Raw genomic sequence first — 18,814 nt, 5'->3', positions numbered from 1 at the left:
AAAGCCAGCAAGTTTAGGAGAGAGGTGCCATTAATGTCAGGTGAAATACATAACCTTAAGTTCTGCTACTCTGCTTCACAATGAATTTCATGTACCTAAAAGGTTTAGGTTTATGAAGAAAGAGATCAGATTCCCTACAGTGTGGAAACAGGCCCTTTGGCCCAACAAGTCCACCATTGTCAATTTAGCATGGCAGATCCACCTAGCCTGCACATCTTTGGACTGTGGGAGGAAACCGGAGCATATCCATGAGGCCACAGGGAGAATGCGCAATCTCTCCGCAGACAGTTACCCAAGGCTGGAATTGAACGTGGGTCCCTGGCACTGTGAGGCTGCAGTGCTAACCACTGAGCCACTGTGCCACCCCCAGAACTAGCAGATCCAATACATTCAAGGAAATTCTTCAAAAACATATGTATAAAAATAAGAGCTCTTAGAAGCTGTCAAAGCCAGCATATCACTCAATTCTGAGGAATAAAAATTCTTTCAAGATTCTTGCCAGCTTCCAGTAAACAATGGATCAAGGCTGTCAGATAAATTTTATTCAACGACATTAAAAACTTCATCAGTTATAGACAAAACAGCATCAATACTATGACAATACACCAGTATTCTGTGAAATAGCTAGATTTCCAGATGCAGAGTATAATGGATGACTTAAACATAAAGGTGCTATGAAAGTCACAAATACTCTTTCTTGAACCAGCATCAGGCCTCTACAATGTTAAGAGAAATTAAGGCTAAAACTAGGAAAACAGAGCACTTACTTTGGATGAAGCCTATCATTGACATCTTGGTTCAAGAAGATCCTTTTCCTTCATCTATCTTTTTCTTCCTATCATTCTCTCTGAAGCCTCTGCCTTCCAAAGAGACCCCTTGTTCTGGAGAGAGTGTGCAGGTACTATCTAGCACCTCTGCTTAGCACCCTCCCTCACTGTCACCCTCTGCTGCAGACACCCTGTTTAAAAAGGATGATCAACTGCAGCCATTTTACCCATTTGAGGACCCGTGCACCACAAGGAAGATTGACGTACAGACATTAATACTATCCATTTCAAACAACAACCTATGCTCTTCCTCAATTTCTGTCTTCCACTGGCTTTCTGCTACACTGCTCCAATGATTAACAAATACTCAATATTGAGCTCAAGTCATGTGTAGCGTATTATTTCCTCTATTGTATGAATGTTGACAGCTTGATTATATTCGGCGTTTCCTTGGCTGTTGTGCTTCAGATATGTGACATTTTAATTGATTTTCTTGGAGAGAATTTAGCGTGTTGGCTAGTTATAGGGTAACTGACAGTCTGATTCAGATCTAGTGGGGCTCGGCCTTCCTGAACTGTACATTACTGGACACTGCATATGATTTAGTCAAACTTGTGGTTGTGATTATTAACTGCGGTTGGCTATTTTTAGGTGTCTCCCCTTGCCAGGTGTGTGGGAAGAGATAACTAATAATTTCTTGGCATGTTGGTCACCAGCAATTGCTAATAGCATTGCTGGTGCATCATTAATGTAAGCTCTAGGCCTCAACATCTGTCGGAGCACTGCACAGACAATAATGTACTTTTAAAATGTAGTCATTTTTTATAATGCAGATAAATACGCTTGTTAATTTATACACAGTGAGGTCTCATGAGTAGCAATGTAACTAGGTAATCTGGTGCCAGCAAAGGTTTCCTGCTATACCTGCTTCTAAATCATCTCCATTCCTTGGTTTGGTGCAAATGCTAAATGGAGTGGCTACTCCAAACATCAAAATAGCCAACAAAATAGCTGGAGTACATGCTCAGGTGAGGCCATTGATGTCAGCCAGCCACAAATAGGTTTTAGGATTTATCTGCATGTGCCCTGCTGACATCAACAACTTCGTTTCATGACAACTAAAGTCAGAAAGGGATCGAATCAATTTGATTTTCACAGCAAGTCTCTGGTGAACGCTATGCCATTACTGAAAACAGAAAATGTACAAGTTGAAGCGAAGTTACACACTCGTGCTTGGCAAACACAAAACGTAGCGGGAGGGTACCAATCCGTGGCTGACATCGTAATGCGATACTGTACTCCTCTGCCTACGCGCTCACTGCTCCACCTGATGGTAGTGTTCACAATGAAGCCAATGCTAAAAGCTACTGGTTTGAGTTCCGACATACTAACTCTGTGGCCAAACCACTAAGAAATCTCATTTTAAATCTGATGTTAAATATTGTAATACTATTCTGCACTACTTATTCCCTGCAATTTAAAGACTGCATTCTATATACATTTATTCAGTGCAGTAAACTACTGGCACCTAGTGACAGCATCTACATATTACAACAATGCCACACAAGATTGTCCTACACATTTTGACCTAGGACCAAAATGTTTTCATAACTTTAATTCACCCATAAATACACATCAAAAGAAATATTCAACATTATGAAGGGTCAATTGCCAAAAAAGACTTACATACTCTAAAACAGCATCCTTGTAAAAAAAATGTCTGTGCTTAAAGCTTTGATTTACCGTTGTAAGCACTTCTACCAACACAATATGTATCAAAAATATAAATTCTCAAAGAAGAGGTTCATGAATTCATTACATATACATCTCACAGAAATCATCTCCCAAAACGTTATTTCACATGCTGCATGAATGTCATTTACATCACACATTTTGCAACTGTACTTCAATGTTCTGGAGTGTTAAACAACAATCCCTGGCAGGGTTTTTCCTTCGCTCAAAACTCGCATCATTTCCACTCTTAAAAAATATATGTACCTAAAGAAATGTGGTAAAAATCAACTGAATGAAATGTATCCACAGCAGATATTGTAAGCAACATCTTCATCAATTTCAGATTGTGTGAATCAGTTCCTGACACTCATCTGAGATCTTCACAACGATTTGCCAGCCAACATGAATTTGGGAATCTGCACATAAGTGTGTGAAATATTGATCTCATCTCATTTGAATTGCTGGGCATTGAAAGGGTTTTCTGGAACTTTCTGTGTTGATAAGAACACAGTGTCCATGAGATTGCAGACACTGGCAACATACAAGGAATCACAAGTGGCAACAGAGTAGAGATGAAAACAAATTGATGTTGGAAGATGACTGCTTATATATTGCTTACATATTTTAAGGGTTTGTTCACATCTGTGAAAAACAGTAGTATTTTGTGTTAATGGCAAAACTGTAGTGTATGATTTTTATTTGGGCATGGGATGTGGGTAGCATTGGCAAAGCAGCAAATTACCCATCCTAGTAGCCCTGTTATTATTAAGAGTAAACCACATTGTGTGGGCTTGGAGTCATGTGCAAACCAGATGAGAAACAGTAGTGAGCCAATTGGGTGTTCATGACAATCTGATAGCTTTTAAAGCCATTTTCCTAAATTTATTGAACTTATTTCACAACTTACTTTGATGGGGTTACTCACAGCCTCTGGGTTATAAACATCACTGTTACTATTTTTTTAAATGTAATTGCCAAATCAGAGCCCAACCTGACTCCAGAGGCAAACACGAATTTGACTCTGAAAAAGGGATTCCATCTCATTTAACAGTGCAGTCAGGTGGCGATCTAACTTCAGATTACAGTCCTTTAGTACTGGTGCAAAGACAATGTGCCTGGTCATCAAGACTATTGCTGGTATGTAAATGTATCCTTAGTTACTTTGCTCTTCAGCTTTTTTTTAAGGTCTCTTGTCTTTGTACAAAGCCAAGCGGCACGGTGGCTCAGTGGTTAGCACTGCAGCCTCACAGCGCCAGGGACCCAGGTTCAATTCCAGCCTCAGGTAACTGTCTGCGTGGAGTTTGCACATTCTCCCCGTGTCTGCGTGGGTTTCCTCTGGGTGTTCCGGTTTCCTCCCACAGTCCAAAGATGTGCGGGCTAGGTGGATTGGTCATGCTAAATTGCCCGTAGTGTTCTGGGGTGTGTGTGGGTTATAGGGGGATGGTTCTGGGTGGGATGCTGCAACAGGCGGTGTGGACTTGTTGGGCCAAAGGGCCTGTTTCCACACTGTAGGGAATTTAATCTAATCTAAGACAATTGTGAACAAATACCATCCCATTGCTGGTGAAATCTGAGTTACGTTGGCCTGCTCAAACTCTCACATAAATACACTAGGAAACAAGTTGCCCTGGTGGGCAAAATATATGTAAGATGTAACTTATACAGTAAACCTGACTGTAGCTTAGGATGAAATTCTATGCTTAACTCAATTTAGCACAGTGTCTGAACCATCAACTGAATGTGTCAAGGTCAAGGTTTTAAACCTTGGTAATTACCATGGACAAAGAATTTGCTAAATCAAATAAAATACCTGATAAAGTAATGACATTCAACAATTTAAGTATCACAACATTTATATTGCATGTGGTAAATTCTTGACTTAACTTACATCTTTAGGCACTTAAGGGCAATTTTGGTTAGGCCCTGAATGTGTGTAAAGATTGCAATGAGAGATCCATCCATTCTGACGCAAGCAACTTGCAAATTTCATGCTACCTGCTCAATTACATGATTGTCAAAGTCATGAAAGTACAGCAAGAATTCAAAATGGTCTGCTTAATAAAAGCAAGCCTATAGCTCTTGAAGGAGATCTCTATTTTGGCTGGAACAGTAGGTGTTGGCACTAAATGTGCAAGTTACAATTGTTATTTTTTCAGACACTACTGCTGTTCGCCTGCCACACCTTCTAGTGGCTTGTGGCTGCAGTAGCTTCCTGCACCAGTATTGTTTTTTTATGCTGAGTCTAAGGGCCTATCTATCAGTGATAGAGGACATTTGTCTTGCAAAACAGGGTAAAATTTGCTGCATGAGAACAATTTGACTAGTTTTAAGTATGTCGGTTAGGTACCAGGGGTGTGACATCTCTATCAGGACCCCATGTGAGGCAAACAGTTTCTCCACCTGAAAGCTGTGTGACCTCATCAGGTTGGGTGGAACCAATACAAGTTCAAATTAACTCTTTCAGAACCACATTGTATAAGCTCAATGGCCTGAGAAATAAAAATAGGAATTACATGTGGCCAAGGCTCCAAGATTCTCTGATGTAGCATCGGATGGCTTTTTGTGGGAAGACAGGAGACAGAACAGCAAAGGAGCAGACTGCATTGAGAGCAGATGACTCTGAAAGCTAACATCAGCAGTCCAGCAGAGGGCCTGAAGGCAGCTCCAAGAGAAGGTCAAAGAAATCACCTGAGTACTCAAGGTCAATGGAAACATTTTTAAAGCTACATTCTGTTCTTTTACAAATAACTCAAATGTAGATTCAGAGGGAGCAGTCTATAGGTAAAGGCTGATGGCTTTTGCATACTGAAAAACTAGGTTCTTCGGCTGAACTGCCCGAAAACAGTCTGTCATTGTTTAGGAGCAATCTGCCAGCTAATTAGTGGAGGGCTTTGTGAAAACCTTGGAGGCCATCCCTATTGAGTAAAAATGATGCCCAACTCCATCAGACCACTAGAGGATCCAACCATGAAGTAGTTGATGCTGTGTTCTCAATTTTTTTGCAGCACAAGCAAATGCCACTTCATGTTGAAGTGGTGCCATGGAAACACAGACTGAAGTAATGGCGTCTCTGTCTGTTGGCATGTAAATTCAGCTTTCTGCATTTCAGGTTCAGATCATTGTCATGATGACTGTGGATACTGATGCTCAGCATAGACTGCCTGGTCCCGTAGCAGTGTGCAATTTGTTCTCTAATGCATCACTAAGATTACTGAAGAACCACCCAGACGAGATGTCCCACCTCTGTGGAGCACAAGCCTGGTATTCTCACTCAGTTGGTAACATTCATCCTCTCACCACAGCCACAGTCAGCAATGTAGGTAAGACTGCTGCCACCATGCCGAGGTGTTATAGTCCAAAACCTAACCTGAACTGTTCAAGGACATCTTTCAAGATCATCTATACATCTTTCCCACTGAAAATTAGCATCCCTTAACCAGCCCCAGCTATGTCGCAGCCAGTGGGATCACACTGCATGTCAGCACTACACCAGAAAAAAGCACCCACAAGGCAGACAATAAAAAATGCAATGCATAGAGTGATTACTTGCCCAACATACAGAACATTGGATGGGTTGGTGGATAAAGTTGGAAAGGAATGTTGTGGCTTTCATGTCAGTATTTTAGCCAAGAGATTCGTAACAAAGGGAAGGTACTGTCATCACATGAGGGATTGAGGTTTTCTTCGGTGGTCAGATGAGTGGATTATGAGCAATCTGACCAGAAAGTGGATGTGTTGATGCCTCCTCCCTTCTTCTCCTTATCTTAAGGCATCAGCAGAATCTATTCAGTTTTTGAGGTACAGCATATTGAAAACCGCTCATGAGAATGCACTGCAGCAAATTTGACAAAAAAAAATCATTATTGTCAGTGTTGGATGGAGCACAAGCAGTGCCGAGCTAATAAAACAGAATGCTTTATTTGTAAAACAGCAGCAATTTTCAGAAAATATATGAAAGTAATGCACAGTCACAGAACAGAAGTCTTTGCTCAGGCAAAGCCATTAATGAAATATAACATTCTACAATAGAGAAAAAGATTTTAGCAAGAAGATATTTATGTCAATAAATATATCAGTATTCCCAGAATAATGGTTATTCACTCCTTTGTCTGTCCAACTGATCTTCTCTCTCCTTTTGTTCTATCTCGACCTGTCGTTTAGTCCTTACCCTCCCCACCAACCCTCCCGCACCCCCCCCCCCCGCCCCCACCCTCCAACCACTGCTTTATCTTTTGCAAAAAAAACTTTCGTTTTACTAGGTACCATCAGTTCTGAAGAAGGGTCATGGGTCCCAAAACGTTAACTCTGATTTCTCTCCACAGATGCTGCCAAACCTGCAGTTTTCTTAGCAATTTCTGTTTTTGTTTCTGATTTCCAGCATCCGCAATTTCTTTTTATGGAATAATTAGAGTTTGTCTTTTCAGAATGCATTTCAGTAAATCTGAATGTGAACTGGTGTGAAATATTGAAAATATAAAAACATTTTCGCAAGTAGAAGTGATGGCCTAGTGGTATTATTGGTGGACTGCTAATCCAGAGACTCAGATAATGTTCTGGGGACCTGGGTTCAAATCCCACCATGGCAGATGGTGAAATTTGAGTTGAATAAATACCTGGAATTAACAGTCTAATGAAGACTACGAATCCGTTGCTGATTGTCAAGAAAAACCCATCTGGTTCACTAATGTCCTTTAGGGAAGGAAACTGCCATCCTTAGCTGATCTGGCTTATGTGTGACTCCAGACCCACAGCAATGTGGTTGACTCTTAACTTGCCATGAGGCAATTAGGGATGGGCAATAAATGCTGGCCTAACCAGGGACGCCCTCATCACACAAATGAATAAAGGGGTTTAAAAAAGTGGCTGGAGTATCATTAGAAATTCCTAAACACAGCACAAAGCAACCTTTGATCAGGGTCAGAACTAACTTTATCGAGTGTACACATTTGAGATCAACAGCACTGGCCATTTCTAAACATTTGCATAGGAAAACATAGCAATCTTTCTGGCTATATTCCACAATCAATGTGAAGTATTTTGGCTGAATTATCTTAATTAACCATTGTAATTTACAACAATCCGTTTTAACTTCATTTATCTCCTGAGGCTTTCATACATTATTGTAAGTGGTGTCACAGAGAAACAATGCAGTCGTGCCTTTCAAAGTGGAAAAATGCTGATGAGGTTGATTAATTACTTAAACATCACAGTCATGATTGTAACATAGCACTTCACTATAACAACTTCCCAGGTTGCTGTGGGTTTTGTAGTCGATGCAGATGTGAAGTGGTCTTCGATTGCTGTTCATGGTTTTTCCACGCCTCTTGATTAAGTGCGGGATGGCTGACACTGCACTGGCATTAAACTGCACAACCTTCAGTGACACAAAGCCAAAAGCACTTGACACCAAATTGTCTAATGTCTGCAGTCTACTACATTCCATGTTAATTTTTCAGGTAAGATTGAGATTAAGCAAGGTCATAAAACAAATGAAAAATTAAACAAATTAACAAATACTGTTAATACCGACAATACAAAGTTTTACATTTCTGAGCAAAATGTATCAGAGCATATCATTCATTATCTCCAACAGGATCTGAATTTTTTAAGCAGATGATATAATAACATTAACTTATCAATTTGTTGTAGTATCAACATAACTTGCCATTAAATTGTGTTTCATTATTCCACTAATAACACATCCCAGTGGTATAATATGGTTACTGTCAGTTGGATTTGCAAATGACAGGCAGAAACTTTGAAATATAAGGCTTAGGGTTTCTCAGGAATTTCTAAGAATTGCTTTCTAAGCCCAAAGGTGTAAGTGTATTGGATGAACACAAACATAGCGCTGAAATAATACAAATATGAAAGCATCCAAAGGGTAATTGAAGATTGCAACCTGAAACATCCTGGATGCATCAACGAATTTGACTATGATATGTTGAATCGTGACAGCCACTCAGACCAAAAACAAAACACACTGCCGATGCTGGAAGTCTGAAATAAAAGCAGAAAATGCTGTAAATACTCAGCAGATCAGGCATTATCCATGAAGAAACAAACAGTACATGTCTCAAGTTGAGATCTTACCTTCTCTCTGCAAAGATTGCTGAGTATTTCAAGCATTTTCTGGTTCTTTTCAGGGAAATTTCTAAGAAATCCCACTATTCTGCACATTGCTTTTAACTAGTTGTAATAGGACATTGAAAGTTGACATCTAAACAAATTAGTCTAATTAGTAAAGTGCAGATCTCATTAGAATGAACTAGTCTTGGTGATACTTGTATTCCAGAGGAAATTAATGCCAAAAAATGTTTGCATATCCAGTTTTAGACACTGGAGTGCAACACACTATTTTTCTGCCTACATGGTGAGGCTTGAACTGCTCCCAATTTGGACATTAGAACTCAGTTCCACTAAAAGATAGCAGGCCGTCACATAAGGGAGGGAAAGGTAATCAAACAATATCATGAAGGAAAGAGCAATAAAATGAAGTTAACATTGGTAAATGAAAAATACTGGTCTTACTGATCTCTTACTGGTCCTCCCCTTGGGGTTGGGATTTAGGAGGAGTTGGGGTCTATACTTACATGTGCAAACGCTGAAAGCCTGTTTCTGGAATGGGGCTAAATCCTGATTTTTTAACTTTTACCAAGAAGGCAAGCAGCACACTTGCAGCTTTTACACAGTATTTGTGTTGGCAGACTATACAGGGGCATAAGGAGGTTTTTAGCAGGCTACAAGATGGGAGCTCTGCAACTGAATCTCTAAACCTAAACATACAATAAAGTGAACATTTTGAGGTGCTGCAGGCACCACAGGTACATTCTTCCAGCAGTCGTATATATGTAAATAGCTATGGGACCATAATCACCTGATTTTTACTGCACATAGCATTTACAAAAATGTGATCTCAGAGACAATGCCACTCTAGATGAATTTTTGAGCCTCATTTCAATGGTCTACTTACTTAAATACAGTCCCATGCAGGTCTTTGTGACACCATTTACATTCGAGAGAGGGAACATAGCCTGAATCCAGGCATGATAGTTCATACAATGTTGCCAGAATCCTCTACAAGGGGCATCATGGTTGCCCTTCCATGGAAAGAGTGCCCTGGAAGGTTCATCCTATTGACCCTGAAGTTATTGACAGGCCAGTGGCCAACTTTTATAGTACCTCCAGCATAACTGCCAAGATTACAATCCTCTGGCAACTTAGTGACAATGTTAGTCTGCAGCATGGGTTTCCTAATTTTTTCAGTTATTCATTTATTCTTCAGCAGTTTAATGGCCCTTCACGCTCTCAGAATCAAGCACAAAGTATAAGCTGGATTCCAAAATACAAGGGATATCTCCCACATTAGAGGCAACATTAATGAAGCTGAGGAAAATAACAAGGATCAAAATTCCACTCAAACTGAAATTGAACCAACACTATGCCAATTGTAAGGGAAGATTTTGAAACCCTTGTGGAAGCCTGGTGTTTCCTTCAGCATTCACTGAATATTGCTTCACAATTCCTTCATTTTATTCCTGATATTTCTAAGGGCCACTCAAAACATTGCTCCACAATATGGAACATTGCTCTATCACACTAGGAATGTGTTGAAGAGAGGTTGGCTCTTCTCTCATGTTTACTTATTGGCCCATTACTGAATACTACTCTGGCTTAGGCTCTTCACATCTTGACCCATTGACTTATTTTACCTATGAAAGTATCTGAACAGACAGCGATGCTGCCACCTAAGAATCTGTCAAGTTGTCAGTCACTTCCTCCTGTCCCAGTGATTATGACTTTGGGATACTGGGTAACAATGATTTGCAACCAAACAGATCATCCAGTATTATTAATTAACTATCATACAGGACCTGAAAGCCACCATTCAAAGCCTGATGTGTTCTTTAGGTCAAAGCAGAGATTTCTGCAGCTATCATTGTCTCCAGCCTAATCTGCATTGTTGTGAGGCCCTCTCTAATGTTACCAGCATGGATAGGAATAAACTCTGCCACCATCCTACTGCACATCATCAAAAAGAGTTTTCAGTGTCTTCACATGAATCTGGTACCTCATCAGCATCCTTCTTTTCATGTATTTCACCTGAGATTATCATTGCTAAGCTCATCAAGGCCAACAGTATCTTAGCCTTACCTCTAGAAACCCTTCTCTATTTCTATTATTTCTTCCTCTGACTTTCTATACTTCTTCAATGACTGGCTAGGCTGATGACTTCGAGTGAGGTTTGGAGTGATAAGACAGGCAAATTATCTTCCTGAACTTGCCCTATTACCTCGGCAGCATGACCTCCTGGTGCTCTGCTCATTGCATTCTCCCACTCGCTACAGGGATAAGTATTTGGAGCTTCTAGGATCTTTGGTGTCAGCACCATTTGTTGAGCCTAGCAGTACAACTGGTCAAGTGCTCGAGGTCCACAATTGCCTTGAACAGGGTGGTTTATTTGCCCCATATATTTCAGACTGAGGGTAATTGGCATCCCACTTTGCCAATGGAACCTGGACGTCCAGTTGAATGGGGGAATGTGCAGTCACTGCCCATGGAGTGTGCCTCAAAATGTTGGTGACTTATAATGGTGTAGATCTGGAATCAAGAAGTTACCATTCTACCTTTCATGTCAGAGATTGTTGCCATTTGATCTGATTTGCTTTATTATTGCCACGTGTACTGAGATACAGTGAAAAGTGCTGTTTTGTGTGCTAACCAGATAAATCATACCTTACATAAGTACATCAGGGTAATAGCTGAGAATGCAGAATCTAGTTACTATGCGGTGAGCAGAGAATGGGAAACTGCATATCAGTGAGGTGGGATAACATAATAATGAAGGTGTTATGACATGCTATTGGGCTGGAGGCCCAGATCGGGGCAGCTGGCAGTCAGCAGACTGGGAGCTGGTGTGGTCAGCCTGTCACAGATCATGGTCAGAGGCTTGCAAGTCTGGTTGGGGTCAGCACAGTGTGGGGGAAAAATAGACCATGTGCGGGAAGCCTCAGTGTAAAGTGAGTGCCGGCCTTCAGAAGGAATGTCATGTCTATGTTTTCAATTTATTTCTTTATTTTCTAATTTATGCTTTGAAGAACTATTAAAGTAGAACTTCAGCTTTTTTATTTATTTATTCTATTTCAGAGCCCAAGGTTTGTAACTAGGTATTTTGTACCTAAGATGATGCTGTGTGTGGCGAAATTGTACACGTTTCACTGCACTCTTGTACTTTTGTACTTGTGTACACATGACAACAAAAATGAATTCCTAATTCCTACATGAAAACAGCCCTCTCACTGCCTACTAGCGAGAATCTCATCTCACCATTCAATGCCTGGTTGGAAAATGGGATTATTTGCTTTGATGATACAAAGGTCTTCAATGGCCATTCTCTCAATCTTCTTGTCAGTGCCCACTCTGTACAATACTGGAAGGATTCCACATGTTGTACATGTCTGTGGATTTTAGTACATAAGTAGAAATCAATTGCATCACAGTTCAACTGTTCTGTATTTGCAATGACCTGTGTGGTAGACTTTGGTTTATCCAACAAGATGGACAGCAGGGATATTGCCAATTGCTAAAATGACATGGAAGCAGATTGCTTTGAAAAGTTGGTTGATCATACTTTCATAATCCCAGACAGCTGGCATGTTAAAAAGTCATGTTTTTCATAATTTTATCTGTCAGTCTTTGACATTTGTTCTGAAAACAAAGAGGAAGCCAAGAAGAGGAATTTGTCTGTGTGTTGCTTTTGCACCTAGAGATGAGATGGTACTGAACTGCATACACATGGCACTTTACATTATTCACTGTTTACTGAGTAGTTTTATTTGTTTTTTTTTAACTCATTGTTAGATATGCATTTGTGAGAGATTTTTAATGAATGAGCAAAGGACCTACGTATAATTTCTGAACAGAAAACAACATTTGAATTGAGAGAGATAATAGGAACTACAGATGTGGAGAATCCGAGATAACAAAGTGTAGAGCTGGATGAACACAGCAGGCCAAGCAGCATCTTAAGTACAGCACTGAAGCTTTTGGAAGTACATTCACTAGGCTCTTTGACATCAGATAACATTGATTAAGGTGCTGCATAGTTTCCTCGCCCAAATCGGTCACTCAGAGCCTGTGTGGGTGCTGGTCGTGTTCAGCAGGTGATCTTCTGTTTAGACAAATCTTTTAAGCAAATGTTCATCATTTTATATGACAGTGTTCTCTCAGAAGAGATGTCTTAAATTAGAAGGATCCATGATGCAAGCTGTGAATTTTATTAAAATTACACATTTAATGTAATAAAACATACCATACCAAGGCACTTTGTGGAAATGTTATGAAGTTTAGTATGACACTGGGACCATGGAAAGTTTGGTCAAAGGAGTAGTGTTTAGGAATGTCTTAAATTAGGGCAGTGGGATGATTTACAGCACTTAACTGCCTAAGTAACTGAGGGCACTGATGGTGGAATAATTAAAGTCAGGGATGTTCATTAAATAGAATTATGAATGCAAACACCGTGGATAATTGTGGGACCAGAAAAGAATAGACAGGCAGGCACGGGTGAGGCCAGAAAAGTATTTTGAAAACGATGGTGAGATGTTTAAAAGCAAAGCTGTTGCTGGCGCAGGAGCCAATGTAGGCGACTACAAGAGTGATAGATGAATGGAACTTGATGCTTGCTGTAAGAATATTATTAATGTATATTGTATATATGTTATTGGCCATTGGAAACTTGGGCTGCTGTGTTGCAGGGAAAGAAACAAGTTTTTTTTAGTAATACAGCAAAAGGAGAACAGTCCACTCATTGGTTACACAAATGCATTTAAGATTTGATGAAACTGTATTTAATACTTTTGTGAGACAGATTAGCACAAGGTGTCTTTGGATTGAAAGTAAGAAACTGCCAAGAAAAAGCTTTTGGATTGGTTCTAAGTAGCTATTTGTCAGGTCTCAGAACTTCAAAAGCCTGCAAAGCAAGTGAGGTCAGTCTCTCTGTCTCTCTTTCTCTCTCTCTCTGAGTGGAAACAAAATAACCCTCAAAGACTGTGCTAAGAGAAAATGCCCTAACTTAAGTCATGTCCTAGATTTATCTGACAAGCCACTGAATTGAAAACCACTGCAGTTGACAACAAATTGATGCTGCCATGAGGAGAAAATCACCTCAGCTCCTCTTTTGCTTTCGACTCTTAATCTGCAAACTTTGTTCCCTTCTTGCCTACATTTTTCACCAACCAAATTCCTGAAAAACTGTTGGTCTCATCATTTTCTGTCTATTCTACCTGTGAATAAACAAGAGCATATTGAACATACTACAGTATAGTTCAAGTTTGCTTATTAGTAATTAACTATTCATTTTGTCACATATTGAGGGGTACATTTGTTATAATAAATACACTTCTTTTTCTTGTTTAATAATAAAAAAAAGTCTCTTTTATCTTTGACAGTGATCACATCCACATATTAATAGTGATTAAACTGGACTTTTTCATTTTTGGATGAGTTGTGGAATAGTGGGGCTTGATTTCCATTGTACTATTTCCAGTAAGATCCGAATACAATAAGAACTAGGGGAGCAGAGTTTTAAGTTGCATCAGATTTATTCAAGTTTGTGTTTAGGCAAACATCTAATCTGTATTATATATGCAGTTTTAAAATTGAAATTCATCCTACGACTGCAATTTTGCCCTCGTTGGAGATGGCAAGGAAGGCAAAATGTGAGTGAGTTGGCCCTGAAGAGATACTCACCCCCTTCTTACCATCCTCAAGAAGGAAAAGAAGGTCCATCGGTAACGTACTCAACTCACCACCAGTTAAGACAATTGAATAGTCAATTATTGGGCATTTAAGGGACTTACTTTGTCACTGGCCTCAGTATCTGTTTTCCTGGGAGGTGAGAAAAGTTCAAAGCTTGGTTGCAGTATTGTACACTTTTTACCCAGTAAGAATCTAATTTTTCTGAACTTGCTGTACTTTCCCAACTAACTCATTAGTACCCATGCCATTCAGGGGACAGGATTATCCAGCCCATAATCCTTTTACTTTTCCTTGCAATAGAACATAGAACAATACAGCGCAGAGCAGGCCCTTCGGCTAAGCAATTATATTATATAGAATCATAGAATTATTTTAGCTTTCCTAATTACTCCTTGTACCTGCACACTAACCTTTTGAGATCCATACACAAGGATACCCAGATGCCTTTGCATGCACCTCAGAGCTCTGCAGTATCTCACCATTTAGAAAACATACCATTATTCTTCTTGCTGGACGCACAATTTCACATTTTCTTCAATTATGCACAATTTTCACAGCTTTGCCAACTTACTCAACCTCTCTCTGTAGCCATGTTATTTGTTATTACAAATTTATCCAATTCATCTCTATGAAGCAGTATTAATTGCAAACAAGCTTAAAAGTATTACCGACATAGCAGGAACTGCAGATGCTGGAGAATCTGAGATAACAAGGTGTAGAGTTGAAGAAGGGTCTAGGCCCAAAACGTCAGCTTTCCTGCTCCTCTGATGCTGCTTGGCCTGCTGTGTTCATCCAGCTCTACACCTTGTTATCTTAAAAGTATTACCTGCAGCTCACAATTCACAAAAATAATCTGAGATTTCATAATCTGCGCAAGGGTATGGAGCTGACTTCCTTTCACCTTGAACTGTAAATATTTCCCAGCATACTCCCAGATACTGCCTTTCTTGGGTGATGTGGAGGGTGGGGGACAAAGTTTCAGTAATCCTATGGCACTCATATACTCCAGTAATATTTGTACATCAGGCTTGTGCTGTATTTTTGGAATAAAGTCTTCTATGTCAAAAGTCCCCATGGAAGTATTCAATGGCACTCCTTTTAGAGTCTGCCATTTCTCAGTCTATGGATGAATACATTAAAATTTCATTTGTAAGTGATGTTCATGTTAACTTCCGATTGCAAAGAACTTGCTCCGTTTCTAACATTCTCCATTCAGGCTCATTGAAACTGTGACCAGATACAGCAGGAACTTCACTCATTGTGGTGTGGTGCTCTGAAGGAGGAACAGATACATCAGCAAACCTAGAACCAGCAGTAATCTCCAACGGCTGCCAAAAGCCTTCACGTGAAGAGGTCACAGCTGAAGGGTCCCTCAGGATGTGGAGGAGCTACAGGAATGCCCAGTCTATTGTCCTTGATGCTATTTCCTACAGACGGCTGAGGTGCAGTTATGCCACAGGCAGAGGTTGTTGTGGAACACAGTTATAGAACTGGGTCATCTGCTGGAGTAGGACAGATGACCTGAAGGAGTGGGTGGAAGTTCTAACTCAGTGGCCATCAAGGTGCAACTTGCTGCTTCCAAGGATCCATAGCGGACTTGTCTGGGATTTCAAAGCCCCGACCGCATAAATATATCTAGGCTCTTATCAATGTAGTTTGTACTACATAACACTGGTCTATCTCAACTCCCCACGACAAGGTCAAGTGCTGCAAACCAAAGAGTGGCTTTGCCAAAGTAATTGGATTTCCACTGTATAGACCATGATAGACTGTACACATGTCATTTTTGACAGAATCATATCATAACACAGTTCAGTCATCAATAGAAAAGAGTTCAATTCCATCAGTGATCACCAGCACCATATCTCAGAGCCTGCACTGACAGCCCTGCAAGCTGTTTGATGCCTTATTTCTGCAAAATCAGGGATCAGATGTCCCACAAGAATGGTTACTGAGAGGCAAGCACTACCTTCCACAACTCTGGCAAATGATTCCAATATACAACCCCATGATAGAGGCCAAACGTACAATAAAATGCTGCCAGTCTTCCACCAGGGCCACTGTGGAGCAAAGAGGCCTGCTCTCGATGAGAATCCAGTTGCAACACATTTATGAATGTGGGCATTTGTGTTTGCAGTGAACCGTCATCTGTGCCACACATATGCCCAGAGAAGCTTTTACCCCTCCCACTGCATGCACTGTAAAGTTCAGCCCTTGGCTGACAGTGTTTGACCTGACGCACAGTTGGACTTTAAGTATGATGCCAATGCTGGAAGTCCTGGGGCAACGTGGCTGTGATAAAAACTTTCACAATTGCTGATCACACAAGAGAATGAATGGTGCTAGAGAGGTAGGGAGCAAATATAATGAGGGAAGCTGTGTAAAATTGTGTAAGATATCATAGCAAAGGTAAAAAAGAGAAATCCTTAATAAAACTCGCTGAAATTGAATGTTGACGAATTTTTGGTCAAATTGAGATAATGACAGTCACTGATTTTGTTAAATTGAAACAGGCACAGCATTATTTCTGTCTGCGAAAGAGTACAGTCTGTGCAGTAGTACGTGCAACATCCAGTACACACAGTGGACTACACTAAAAGTCCACCTGTCGATCTTAAATTGGGTGACAGAATAATTCTTGGTAAACATTGGTTTATTTATCAAATACTGTCCTATCACAGATTCACAACCATGAGCAGGTTGGGCCCTGTCAGTATCTTGGCTGATGTGAACAGCTTTAGGGGCATGCTACTTGATATTATTGACCAGTCTTTGGAAAGTGCAGGCCACACACTTAGCATCACACTTGCACCGAAATGCACATACTTTCACAGTATTTCTTGCACATTTTCCGATGAGTGCAAGATAAAAAGAAGAAAGTTTTGAAGAACTGTATTTTTTTCAGCAATCTTCGCTTTTTGTCCTACCAAATGACAATCTCAAAAACATATTTCAAATCCACTTGTTATTAAAACAGCAGTGTGTCTACTCAACGGGATTTGGCAGTATTATTTATCTTTTTCTTCAAAGCAGACTCGTCTTCACAGATGCTGCCATGCAGAAGGCCATTTGGCCCATCATGTCAACACTGGTTAAACAAAAAAGAACGCTTGTTAGAAATTGCAGTCTGGGCCCATCCCCACAAGCATGTGTACACGGACAAATTAAAGGGAAGGGCTGTCTTTGTTATGTTTCTGCTTCTCGTGCATACAAAGTCAATAAAATGCCACTGAAGCAATCTCTAAAATAGGTTCCCCTTTAAAAGACCAACAGTTCCTTGAACGCTCTCTGGCTGTGATTTGCCAACTGAGATTTTCTCATTCACTGGAGGATTACAGTGGTCTCCCTGACAGCTCCGGGCAAACTAAATTGAAATATTCTCGTATGCATCTTCCCGCTATTACAGTCCCCCTTTCCCCCTTTCCGCCCTTCACACTATGTCAAGACTTTTTTTTAGCAACATGTACATTCCTTTTAAAACAGAATATCAATGTCAATCTCATTCAGAGCATACATCTGCGAGATGGGTTGGGATTTTATGAAGACTGTTTCAACAGTCACTCTTGTGGTAAAAAAAAGCTTATCTGATAATGCAGTGTCAAGTCAGTGCTATAAGTAATAAACTTTCATATATGTGTGAAATGTATATTTAGTGGCTGCCTCTACCCTTGGGTAGTAGCAGTACAGAATTTTAATCCACGTTTTCACTTGCCTTCAACTTAATCTCCGTCGGTTTCCAAAGTGGCCGCAATTCTTTCAGGAGCGCTTCAATGCCGTTTCTGGGCTCCTTTTCGTCCACATAGATGTCAAGATATTTGGTTCCTGTGAGGGGACTGGCCGCGGTAAAACGCTCCATACTCCCTCGGCAAGCCCTGGCTTGCAGTTGGAACAACACTGTGCGTGTCTAGTGTTTAGATTGCAGCCGGAGCCGGCCACTGACCTCCTGGGCAAGACCGACCAAAGTCCCATCTTAGAGCAAGAAAGACCATCGGGAATATCCCCACAGTTATTTGAATGCCAGCAGTTTTGTAGGATGCCTTTAACATTTTCTCTCGATGCTGTCCAACCTACTTGTGTTATCTCAGAGCTAATGACCCCCAACTATAATTTAGTACTGGTAAATGCATCTCGAAGACTCTAATCACTTTAATACTTAACCTAGACCAGAATTGTAACCCGCGATTACATTCAACACCCAGAACACTCCAGGAAGATCTTGTGACTACATCCTACACCCAAACCTACCTTGGAGGAGACATAGCGCAGAATACAGTTATGCATGAGATGCACCTCAAACCGTGCATCAAACCAAATGTAGAGAGGATCGTGCAATGGTGCATGAAACATGTGCTCTATGGAGAGACATATACAGTTCTATTCTACACCCAAACATATTTCCCGAGGGGTACCCTCTGTCCAACCACATCCAAGAAATGGCATTCATGGGTGTGCAGGACTAAACCATAACACAGCAGACTTATAAAGAAGTCTGAACAGCCAAACACACTGAAGCATTGTGAGGACACATTCCGCACAGCCATAGTATGTCAGCA

General features: G+C 40.5%; 1 protein-coding gene across 2 annotated transcripts in view; it reads right to left on the bottom strand.

The window, feature by feature from the left end:
* Positions 1-18,158, bottom strand: part of LOC125459325 (ethanolamine kinase 1-like) — a 416,823-nt gene extending 398,665 nt beyond the window's left edge. Inside the window, exon 1 of one of the 2 annotated variants that reach the window (XM_048545648.2) lies at positions 17,974-18,158. In XM_048545648.2, coding sequence (XP_048401605.1) covers positions 17,974-18,117 — 144 coding nt within the window. In that variant the 5' untranslated portion in view covers positions 18,118-18,158. Of the gene's footprint in view, positions 1-8,403; positions 8,502-17,973 lie in introns of those variants that run through there. The other variant, XM_048545649.2, reaches the window with a different exon arrangement.
* Positions 18,159-18,814: the final 656 nt, after the last annotated feature.

This window comes from Stegostoma tigrinum, chromosome 17, assembly GCF_030684315.1.
Source record: "Stegostoma tigrinum isolate sSteTig4 chromosome 17, sSteTig4.hap1, whole genome shotgun sequence".
NCBI lineage: Eukaryota > Metazoa > Chordata > Chondrichthyes > Orectolobiformes > Stegostomatidae > Stegostoma > Stegostoma tigrinum.
The sequence above is the reverse complement of the archived record's forward strand: the minus strand, read 5'-3'. Positions and strand labels throughout refer to the sequence as shown.